At 31.6% G+C, this 12065-nt stretch overlaps 1 protein-coding gene across 1 annotated transcript; it reads right to left on the reverse strand.

The window, feature by feature from the left end:
- Positions 1-9667: 9667 nt before the first annotated feature.
- On the reverse strand, positions 9668-10826 carry LOC105798016 (CASP-like protein 1F3). Its single transcript, XM_012627885.2, has 3 exons — positions 10438-10826; positions 10223-10346; positions 9668-10158 (listed from the first exon to the last, which is right to left on the reverse strand). The coding sequence occupies exons 1-3, from the start codon at positions 10671-10673 to the stop codon at positions 9931-9933; spliced, it is 588 nt and encodes a 195-aa protein (XP_012483339.1). The 5' UTR covers positions 10674-10826; the 3' UTR covers positions 9668-9930.
- Positions 10827-12065: the final 1239 nt, after the last annotated feature.

Consider the following 12065-nt stretch of genomic DNA (forward strand, 5'->3'; position numbering starts at 1 on the left):
CCGACGTCGATTTCCTCAAATCGTTATATGTTTGAAAGTCTGAGTCTGTGTATCCAAAATGAGTAAAGTTCTTTCTAGAATACACAAGCATATGATCCCTAGTTCTTTTAAGATACCTTAATATAAGCTTTACAGATTGCCAATCCTTGAAACCTGGATTTGCTTGATATCGACTAACCATTCCTACTATGAAACATATATTTGTGTATCCAACTGCCAAAGCATATGGAACCTTACTCATACACTCTCTTTCTTTCACTATTTTAGGACAGAATGATGAAAACTTGATGCAGTCGGCTGAATGCCTGGCTTCGCATTGGTCATTACAAAACATTCCAGAACCTTTTTGATGTATGAAGCTTGAGATAGAGCTATCGTTTTATTCTTTCGGTCCCTAAGGATTCGAATTCCAAGAATATAACTAGCTTCACTCAAGTCCTTCATGCTAAACTATTGAACTAACCACAGTTTAACCGATGACAATTCTCCTACATCGTTTCTGATAAGTAGACTATCATCAACATACAAAATAAGAAAGACCACTTTTTTGTCCTTTATATGCTTATAAACACAAGGTTCATCAGCATTTTGCTCAAATCCAAAAGTCTTAATTGTTTGATCAAATCTTTTATTCTATGAGTGGGACACCTGTTTAAATCCATAAATTAATCTTAGCAGTTTACAAACTTTCTGCTCCTTTGCTTTGACAACATAGCCAGTGGATTGAGCCATGTAAATGGTCTCATCAAGATAGTCATTGAAGAATGCTATCTTGACATCAATTTGCTAGATCTTGTAATCGAAAGCAGTGGCAATGGATAAGAGTATGCAGATAGACTTGAGTGTGACTACTGGTGAGGTCTCATTGTAATCGATGCCTTCTTTCTATGTGTAGCCTTCAATCATGCTACTTCTTGTGGACTGACTCCATGATTAAATTATTGCGAATTATCATAATGATACTTTTGGCCATAATTGCAATTACTAGAGTTTAATTGTATATGTTCGATTGATTCATTCGCTAGCTTAACAAAAGCTTGATCGGACTTTATTTGAATAAAAGAAAATTCAACAAATTTGGTAACAATTTAAATGAGTCGACTTGTTCAATGTGGAATTAAATTGGGCAGTCGTAAGAATTGTATAACTAGAGAATTTCATTAAAGAATTTTCTTGAAAAATTAATTTGAAAAATCTAAGTGATTTTTGGGAAAATTAATTTTGATAAAGTAAAATTAAATTAATCAAATTAATTAAAATTAATATGATATTTTTAGAAATTAATTTTCAAGTCAGACAATTGGCCCAATAGGTAATTGAACTTGAAAGTCGGACCTGAGATCGTAAATTGGGCCCAAGAGCAAAAAATTGAGACCAAGACCCAAAAACTGGTCGAACATGGCCTGGTATGTGAAATCGGGCTGACAGTCCAACCGGTGGCTAGACCGGATCAATCGGGCTGTCATTAGCCCAGATTGAACAGGAAGAAACTGAACCAGCTCGGGTTGTTGGCGGCTGCGATGATGGCATTTCGGTGGCAGGAAAAATGGTTGACAGTGGTGGTTTTTCAGTGGTTGAGTAGTGGAAGAATTACACTCCTATTGGGACTCTACTAGAGAGTTTGATTTCAGATTAGTTATTCCAAACATAATTTTATTTTAATACATTTAATATTAAATTAAATTAAATACTTATCTTAATAGTATTTTATTAATTTAATATTAAAATGATTTTCTTAATATTAAATATAATTTAATGTTTATCTAGTAGATAACTATTCTATTAATTTAATAAGATTTATATTAAATTTAATCTTATATTAATTTAATATTAAATAGGTGAAGTTTAATCATAGTTGAACTCTCTAAACTCTCCTATATAAAGTGAGCATTGGGCCATTATTTTCACACACTTGAATTCAAGAGAAAGTTGTAGAGTGAAAATTCTCTAAAAAAATTATTTCAAAAAATTTCTAGAAATATTTTTCTTATTTACAACTTGGCTCAAAAGTTTAAACAAATTGCAAAATTACCCCACTGGTAATTTTTTTTAAAAAAATTCTGATTTGAAACGAACCCACACTTGGCAAACGTGAGCTTAAGGATAGTGGAGAAGACTACTCAGTCGAAATGTTCATCCTAGACGAATAAAAAAGGTACAATTTTGATTAAGTGCTTATTACTTTAGATATCACAACCAAGTTCTAGTTTTGGAAAAAAAATTAAAAATCTGGTTTTTCCCTAAATTTATTTTCTGCTGCGTTTTCTAAAGCCGATTTTCTAATAGTCAATGTGTTATTCGATAGACTGAATACGACAGACAATCGACTCAGTACTTCAAACTATATGCCTATCAATATCGAATCAACAAGCTCTTTTTATCTTGATGCCAATACAACTTTTGAGACAATGAAGTCTATCTTCTAAATCGAAGAAACAACAAATGTTGAAATGAAGGTTTTTAAGTACGAATTTTGATCTCATGACTGTTTGCCGCATTATTTATAAGCTTAAAACTAGATAGGAAATTTAGCTACTAATGAAACTATATGAAATAAAGGTAAATATATGAATGGTAATCTTTCAGATGTATCCTGTCCATCGAGAGGTATACATCAAGGCTGTCCACTTTCACCATATCTTTTTGTTCTTTGTATGGAAAGGTTTGGACATCTTATCCATAAAGGTGTGGATGATAAGACTTGGAGGCCTATTTCATTAAGTAAGAATGGACCTAAAATTTCACACCTCTTTTTTGTTGATGACTTTTTCTTATTTACTGAAACAGATGTGGATCAAGTAAGGATGATTAGGGAAGTTTTGGAAATTTTTGGTTTGGCATCGGGACATAAGGTTAACGCTAAAAAAAAAGTTTTCTTTTCCATAAATGTTGACTCTAATGATGCTTTTGAGATCTATAGTGTTCTTGGGTTTAAAGCAACATATGACTTAGGAACTTATTTGGGCATGCCTTTGTTCCATCAATGGGTGACAACTAGTACTTTCAAATGTGTGATTGATAAGGTTTGGAGGAAATTGGATAGATGGAATGCTAAATTTCTTTCTTTGGCAAGGAGAGTTACTCTTGCTCAGTCTATTATTTTAGCTCTATTTCATGCAAACTGTCAAGATCCCTGTGAGTGTTTACGCAACCATAGAAAAAATAGCCCGAGACTTTATTTGGGGAAAATCATCAACCAGACATAAGTTTTCCTTAGTTAAATGGTTAGACTACTGTCAGCCTATGTCAAATGGGGGTTAGGTATTCGTAGCCTTAAGACTCAAAATGATTCTTTCTTGTTGAGATTGGGTTTTAACCTACTTACGAATAAACATGCATTATGGGCTAGGGTTCTTCGATCCAAGTACAAGCTTACAGATGAGGATGCAGTTGAAATTTCGTAAAGTTAGTGCTCATTTGCTTGGAGATCTCTTGCGAAAGTCTAGCCACTTTTTATGTCAAAACATTCGATGGTTTATGGGTTATGGAACTCTTGTTAAATTCTGGACAAATACTTGGATTACATATATTGGTTTTCTAATTAACTTCTGCCTTAATACTAATCTTATTGATTACTCAACTATGACTCATAATATAACTACAGCTGATGGTAAATGGCATTGGACTTATCTAAATAGGAATATGGATAATATTACTCTTTCTTATATTGTAGGTATCCCATCCCCGAACCCATTAGTTGGGCCTAATGATTTGGTTTTGAGTAGGGGTGAGCATTCGATCGAATCGAATCTAATCGAAAATTTTCGAGTTAATAGAGTTTTCGAATATCATTTTATCATCGTAACTTTATTTGAAGTTTTCTCGAATCGAACCGAGTGAGATGGAATTTGAATCGAATCAAATCGAATATATTTGTTCGAGTTAAATTTTAAAAAATAATTTTGGGTCCTTGTAACCACTGTCACCCATCGTAATAAAATTTGTCCACCTTAATCAAATTTTTTCTTAACTTTCACCGCCTCATAATTTATTTATTAATTTTTTATATATTGGTTATCTTCTTTGCTTGCTTAGTTGTTTCAATTATCTTGATTCTTGTTATTATGTATTTTGGAATTAAAAAATTATTAAATGTAAAAATATGATTTTTAATAAAAGTTATTTTAAAAATAAAATGTGAAATTGATACCAATATAAAATTTTAACATGAATATTTTATGGCATAATTAATAATTCAATTTTAATATAAATATTCAATATGACTAAACAATTTAATTATATAAATAATATAAAATGTGAAATTTAATTTAATAATATAAATAGTAGATATAAATAAAATTATTACTATTTATGTTTAGTGATTTTTTTTAGATAATTTTGATTTTTTATTTGAGAGTACAGGGTGGGAAGTAAAAGTTTAGGGGGGAAATAAAAAATTTTGAGGAATAAAAGTTTGAGGGAAAGTAAATAGGGGGGAGTAAAATTTTGGAGAGAAAATATTTAAAAAAGAAATTGGAGGGGGGAGGGTTTGGGGTAGATGGGAGGTGAGATGGGAAGGGAATAAAAGTTTTAGGGGAAAAGTAGGAGTGAGTAAAAATTTTGGGGGGAAATAAAAGGTTTTGAGGGTTTTGGGGAGTAAAATTTTGAAGAAAAAAAAAGTAAATTTGGTGGGAAATGGATTTTGGGTAGATTGGGGGGTTGGGAGGGGAGGGGAGTAAAAGTTTTGGGGAAAAGTGGGAAGGAATAAAAGTTTTGAGGTAAAAGCAAAAAGGTTTGGGAGTTTGGGGTAAAAATGTAAAATATTATAGTTTGATATTCGAATTATTCGAATTATTCGAGTTATTCGAATTCGAAAACTCAACTCGATTCGAACTCGAAATTTGAAAAAAAAACTGAGTTGATTCGAATAACTCGATTAACTCGAATAACTCAATTCGTTTAAGTTGAAAGTCGAATTTTTTTCGATTTTTTCGAGTCGAATCGAGTTTTGCTCACCCCTAGTTTTGAGATGCTCGACTAATGGAGTTTTTACGGTTAACTCAGCTTATAATTCTCTCATGGAAAATATTTTACATCTTATTGAGGGAAAATGAAGGCTTTCTTGGCATTTCGATGGCCCATAACCTGTCAGACAATTCCTTTGGTTGGTTATTAAAGAACGGTTACTTACTAATGTTGAACACTACATAAGAGGTATGTCTGATAACGCTTCATGTAAGCTTTGTGGTAATGCTGATGAGTCCATTATCCATGTTCTTCGGGATTGCTATAAAGTTATAGAAGTTTGGAATCAATTTATTCATTCAAGGATTATGATGCAGTTATTTTCCTATCCTTTGGAACACTGGGTAATTGCTAATTTGGAAAATAAATTTGGGCTGGTTTTTCATGAGGTTGATTGGTGATCCCTTTTTGGGATTTTATGTTGGAAAATTTGGAAACAAAGAAAGCTATGTGTTTTCCAAGATAAGCAATTTAACAATACTCAAATTATCCAATCCAGTTGGTGTTGGGCGAAAGTCACAAAGCATAGCTTGGGGCAAACAGTTGGTTTAAATATGTGCCAAATCTAGAATCATCAATAGAAGCCACATACTCTAAGCTCCATTAATAAAATACGAATGGGGCACGTAATCTTTATTTGGTGCTAGCATCTTCGACGGTTGTGGCTATGGATGAATGCGACAATTGGCTTTGGGGAACCAAAAGAAACACTGAGAGATGTAATATTGAGCAAACTGAGTTATGGGCTATTTATGATGGCCTCCTGTGTGCATAGAAGGCAAAATGGAAAAATGTCATTGTAGAAACGGATTGTGTTCTTGCTATTGAATCCATTAAGGGTAGATTTCAAGGCCATCAGAATAGAGACTTAGCTTCAAGAATATGGAACTGTGTCAAAGACAATCAAGGGTAGAGATCCAATATGTTTCGAGGGAGGCTAATACAACTGCACATACTCTTGCCGGATTAATGAAGCAATTTCCTGTTGGTCCACATGTTTTTTAGAATATCCCTTTAGTGGGAGCTGATCAATTATGAAGAGAGAATTCTTCATCTAGCTTTGGATACGATGGTTAATATGTAATTGTTATTATTTTATAATTTTTTAAATAAATGACAATATGATTGCACAAGGAACAAAAAAGAAAATAGAAAGAGAATTAAAATTACTTCAATTCAATGGAAAAGTATCGACCCCTTTATTTTTGCATATTATATATACGAAACCCTAATTCTACTTAAAGTCATCAATCTAATATTAAGGAGTTATATAAAAATAAAGTAAAAATAAAATAGTAGAAATTAAAATATTGAAAAATTAAAAATATTAATTTTACAATTAAATTCTAAAATAAAAGTTTTCCAAAATTGATCATTATCCATTAGCTTTGTTCTTTGGCCCAAAACATTTACGACAGATTATTTCTTCGACTCTTTTTTACTCGGGTTTGCTTTTGCATCTAATCAAAAATCAAAAAATAAACTTAAAATTAGTGACATTTGATTTAAGAATTTATCAAAATTAAGCATAATAAACATGTAAATTGGGCGTTGGGCGTGTTATCAATGGGTTATTAATTGGTGGTTGATTATTGTAATTATTAGGTTTTAATTAGAGTTAAATAGTGGATTTAGTGGTTAGGACTAAATTGAAAAGTTTACAAATTTTTGAGACAATTTGTAAATACGTAAATGTTAGATTTTAAGTGTTTGAGGGTTTTAAAAGGAAATTTAATCAAGGACCCAATAACAATTGGATCCTCGCTAGTTTTTGAAAGGGATGAACCCAAAGGTGGATTGTTGATTTTCTCATTTGCAAGAACACCACATCGTCTTTACACTTTCTCTCTCAAATCTCTCCACAATTTTTCAAGGCTTTGATTTCTAATTATCAATCTTGAAAGGTAAATTGATTTTCTAGTAAGATTCTTAATGTTTTCAAGATCAAAACGTGATTTCTTACCCTTTTTTTTTCTTCTATTTTCTCCATTTTTGTAAGAACATGGAGATTAAGAGACAGAATTCTTTCTTGATTTTTTATTTGAGTTTCGGAAGTCCAGTAAGGTAATGTAGTTTCTAACCCTAATTTATGATTTTTCTAATTTTGAAAATGTGATTTCAATGATTTCTCATTTTTGTTCTTGATTTATACTTTAGTGAGAGAAAGATGAGATTCTTTGAGCTTTTGTTGTTTCCAAGTTAGATTTGAGTTGTTAATGAGTATAGAATGTTATTAGAATGTTGAGAATTAAATTAGAATGGAGATTGAACTTAATTTCTAAAATTTGCCATTGACGAGTGTTTTAAGAGAAATTGATGGGGAATGAGTTTTCAGTTGTTATTTTGATGTTTTTAGGTTAGATTTAAGTTTCTAAGAATGATTCTAATTTGGCTAGAGTTATCAATAGTGGCATTGTAGTGGTTAAATGTCATATCCCAAAAATTGGGTCAGTAGAATATGGTAATTAAACCAAGAGTTTGTGTCAGATATCGAAACTTAAGGTCGTAAGTAAGTCATAAGTAAGTAATTAAAGTATTGAAATAATATAATCGGGTTTTTATTTTATTAACTAGCTTAAAATGAAATTTAATTTTGAGGTCTAATTTGAAAAAAAAATTGAGTTAGAACCTAATTGGAAAAAGGGAGAATTAGGGAGTGACTAAAAGGGTAAATAACCTAATTTTTTGAAATTAATCTCCTACAGGAGAACACCCATTGTCTTCCCATTCTTTTCAAAACCCCAAACCATTCAAAATTTTCCTAAACCTAAAATCAAAGAGTTATTTCGAAATTAATTCATTCCTTCAGATTTATTAACCTCCCAAACACCAAAATAACCTCCAATTTCAAACGAAAATCTCGTTTTCTTTCCCAAATTCGTCATTGTTCTTCTTGAGTTAAAATCCTAAATTAGAGTTGTAGATCATCGTTTTCATTAAATTAAGATAATATTTTGACTTTTTAAGGTTAAATGAAGAGTGTTATTAATTCAAATCGACTTTTAAACGATTATATTCAAATTTGATGTTTTTAAAGTAAGATTAGATTAAAAAATGACAAATCTCATAATCTTGAGTAAACTCGTGTTTGCAATGGTTTGTTGCTTGGTTAGAGGAAGATCTATGTTGTTTCTATATGACTTTTCCAACTTCAATTCAATAGGGAAAACCAAATCTAACCCCTTTTTAAAGACAGGATGAGTTTTGAAAATTGGACACATGGCCATAATAGTGTCCTTAGATATTATGCATTGATTGGTGTTGAAATCATTGTGTGATATGTGTTCGGTTAATCAAATGGAATATCTGGTTCAAAGCATAGCCTACCATGCAATTTCGATTAACTTTAACATGTTTTCACTAAGTGAAGGTTCAATCGTTAGACACCTTCATTTATGTAATTGATTTCCAAGATTATCAAAATCTAGAATATTTTGAAAATGAAGGGAGATTGTTGGAACATTTTCAAAATATTTATAATGTTCCAATAGTTATAATTGAAAAGTTACAAGTGATACAAAAAATAATGTCACTTGGTAATTAAGCAAGAGTTGTCACTATGCATAGTGACCACTTATATCTCTTTTCACCAAAAGTTATATCACTTAATTAATAACAAAGAGCCATAATTATTCAAGTTAATACCTATTGAATAATTATGTTTGTTGTTAAATATATGGCTATTCATTTGGGGTGTTATGTCCTTATGAAGAGATATGAGACCTCCTATAAATAGGAGAGGAATTCCATTTGTTGGATACACCCAGAAACACAGAAAAAAGTTTCTTTTTTTATCTCCCACCATATTTTATATTCTTAGATTATTCTATACTATAGAAATTCTATATAGAAATTGATATCCTTGTTATGGTCCGCTCAGTGGAGTGTTTCTGTCAGTTCCAAACGTAAACAGTCATTAGACTTCATTGTATCCTCGAGGCTTTTTTTCCAGTAACTCTTTTGCACACTATATATAAGTGGGAGCGAATAAAACCTTAAACAAAGTGACATTGCTACACACCTTGAAACATTCATTAATTTCTCATAAATTTATTTTTATCCCCACGCACCAACAATATTGAAATTATAGTTTCTAAAATTTTGCATATTATATTAGTGTGACAACATGCTAACTCTATTAGATCTCTTAACCACCTGGTTTATGGGTTTTAACCATCAAAGCAATGCTAATTGATTATCAATACGTAACACTTTTATCCAAAAGGCAAGCTTGTATTTGTATAAGAATGGCAACTAGTTTTGGAGGCTACATGTAATCACAAAAAGACTGTAAACACTTTATTCTGTCTATAACCTCTTTGCATGAGTGTTGTCAGAGTCAAGCCCTTGAGCTCCTAGAAGCGACCACATTTCCATTCACATAGGTAGATCCCATCGAGAGTGTTCCCATAATTATAACACTTTAACACATTTATGTTATGAGTCTATTAAGAGTATAATACTCATCACTCCCTTTATCATTACAGGTACCTAGCAATTTTCATCCTGGGATGATATTATTATTTTCGTAGTGCTAGTACTCACATATTGATGATGTGCTTTGTCTCATTGAACTTAAGACTTGACGTTATACCAAGCGTTAAGTCGAGTTTCCATCATAGGTGACTCAAATATTATGGATTTGTATCTCATCCCAAATTTTTAACTTTCCAACATAACTATGTTAATTATCTATACTACATGTTGAAACTTTATATTTATTTGTATCTTGAAAATTTACAATATTCGAGGTTTATTTATCAGTAACTCTTTTGCACACTATATATAGGTAGTGACGAATATAATCTTAAAAAAGTGACATTCTCACACGCCTTAAATCATTCATTAATTTCTTAGAAGTTTAATTTTATTCTCACGCACCAACCTATATTATAATAATACATAAAATCCCTACAAACACTAATCTTGAAGGACGCAACCAACCACTTGTGACTTGCCTGCCTTTCACGGTGATTCATACTGATACATGACTTTGTTGCCGGACATAACAGAAAGAGCAAAGTAGGAACAAAAGGCCAAGTAAGATAACACCATGGATATCGTCATTTGATTACAAAACTTCCTCACATGGTTACACACAGCTATCCACCCCATTTTTTCTTCTCCATATCTCCCGATATATCCCACCGCCGTCGCCGCCGAGCATCCTGATGTCGCCAGCCCCATAATCACCTGCAATCAATGCAGTCAGTGTTAAAATCTGATACACCATCTTCAAAACCAACAATTTGCTTACCATGTCATGAAGAAAAAGATAGAAGCAATACTTCATATCTGATCCTGAGCGGCTCAAACGGTAAACAAAGAGCACCGAAAGTACAGAGAAGGCGCATACAATAGCGTCTGTCACAAGTAAAAACCTGTAACAGTGCCCACAAGGAAAATGGAGATTTAATAAAATAAATGAATGGATGGATGGATGAAACCCAAAAATAGTGAGTGTTTGTTTACCTCATAGCAGATGAGTCACTATAGTGAGCTTTAATAGTGAAGCCGAGTAGAGGGAAGGATTGGGAGCTTGTGGTCATAACACAGATGGCAGCCAATGTGAAAGCAGCAGCGAAAACCCTGAGCATTATTTGAGCCTTAAAGGAGCTTGTTTTTGAGGATTTTGAGACCGGAGAAGGCAGAGATTTGGGTTGAAGCATAAATGGAGATTTATCTCTGCCAACCTCAGGTGATGCCATTACAGGCCCTTGCTTTGTCAAAAATGGGTAGCAAACAACTGACAGCAAGAAATAAGAGAAGAGCAGGGAAGGAGAATGAGATGGGCTAAATTAATTACTAATACACTGAGAAAGAGAGTTAGATGGGTTTTTATGATATCGGAATAATTCCCAATTGCCACAGAATATTATATATATTATTACAAATTTGGCTTTATCGAAAATGAAAGCCAACCCTTCCTTGTCTTTAATAAGTAATTTATGTGTTCATGGAGTAAAAATATATCTAATATATAAAAGAATTTTAAAATAAATATTTTTTTCTTCTCGTCGATCATTGGATATTAGATTAAAGAGTAAACAGATTCTTTTATTAAAATTTTTATTCATTTTTATTGTTAATTGACGTGGTTGATGGAGAAACTGGATAATGATATTTGATGTGCCATATGAAGAGACTAATTCAAGCAAAATGAATGAAAATTTTAACAGAATAAATGAGTGAATTTTTAATAAATAGTGAAATGGATGGAAATTTCTACGTGGAGGGACTAATTCAAGCGACCATACAATAATATGTAATCATTTAATAGTAGAAATTGATAAAATTTTTAACAAAATGTTCTTATTCTTTGATTTAATATACAAAAACTAATTTATCTATTTTCTAAATAAAAAAGACAAAATACAATTCGACTACGAATATAGAAGTCTCCATAATACGTTTTAAAAAATATATATTAAGTTCAATAAAAATAGAGCAAAGTACAAAAATGGTCACTAAACTATTGACTTTGTTCTATTTCAATCACTCAACTATTAATTTTTCTGATTTAGTCACTAAATTTTTTAAAATTAAATATTTTGATCACTATCCTATTAGTTTGGTGGAGAGTGTTGTGAAGTTGGGTTTGGGGGAGGGGTAATTTGTGCTGTTGTCGGACAAAAAAAGTAAACGAGGAAAAGGAATAGGGCCAACAACCTGCCGAAAAAGCAATCAAAATGTAACTTGATTCCTTCCTGTGCCAACAACGCATTTGATTTGACTTTGGAGATTTAGATAAATGATTGCAAAATATTAATATCGATATTAATATTTATTTCTAGTTTTTAGGTTTTTTTTTGTTTTTGATAAATTATTTTTAACTTTAAAAAATTACAAAATAGTCATTGATCTATTCAAAAAACTTATTGAATTATTCAGAAATTTTTATTTAAGATTGTTTTTTTTAAGTTCGACAATGAGCTTCAACCAACGATTCAATGATCGATATGGTAGATCAATATCCATTGATGAGTAGAATAACATATTTTAGATTTAAGTTGATCTAACGGTCAGTGCTAGAGATCAGAGAAGAAAGTTGTTTAGATTTTGGTTTGTAGATTAGTGACATTGGCGTTCAAAACTATTTC

This window comes from Gossypium raimondii, chromosome 9 (assembly GCF_025698545.1).
Source record: "Gossypium raimondii isolate GPD5lz chromosome 9, ASM2569854v1, whole genome shotgun sequence".
Taxonomy (NCBI): Eukaryota; Viridiplantae; Streptophyta; class Magnoliopsida; order Malvales; family Malvaceae; genus Gossypium; species Gossypium raimondii.

What these genes read in the sequence shown, in the direction of transcription:
- LOC105798016 (XM_012627885.2), bottom strand. Translation starts at nt 10,673, where the DNA reads ATGGCATCACCTGAGGTTGGCAGAGATAAATCTCCATTTATGCTTCAA. An exon ending in AGTGACTCATCTGCTATGAG is followed by an intron (nt 10,347 to 10,437) that starts GTAAACAAACAC and finishes GCACTGTTACAG; the next exon opens with GTTTTTACTTGTGACAGACG. An exon ending in ATCTTTTTCTTCATGACATG is followed by an intron (nt 10,159 to 10,222) that starts GTAAGCAAATTG and finishes CATTGATTGCAG; the next exon opens with GTGATTATGGGGCTGGCGAC.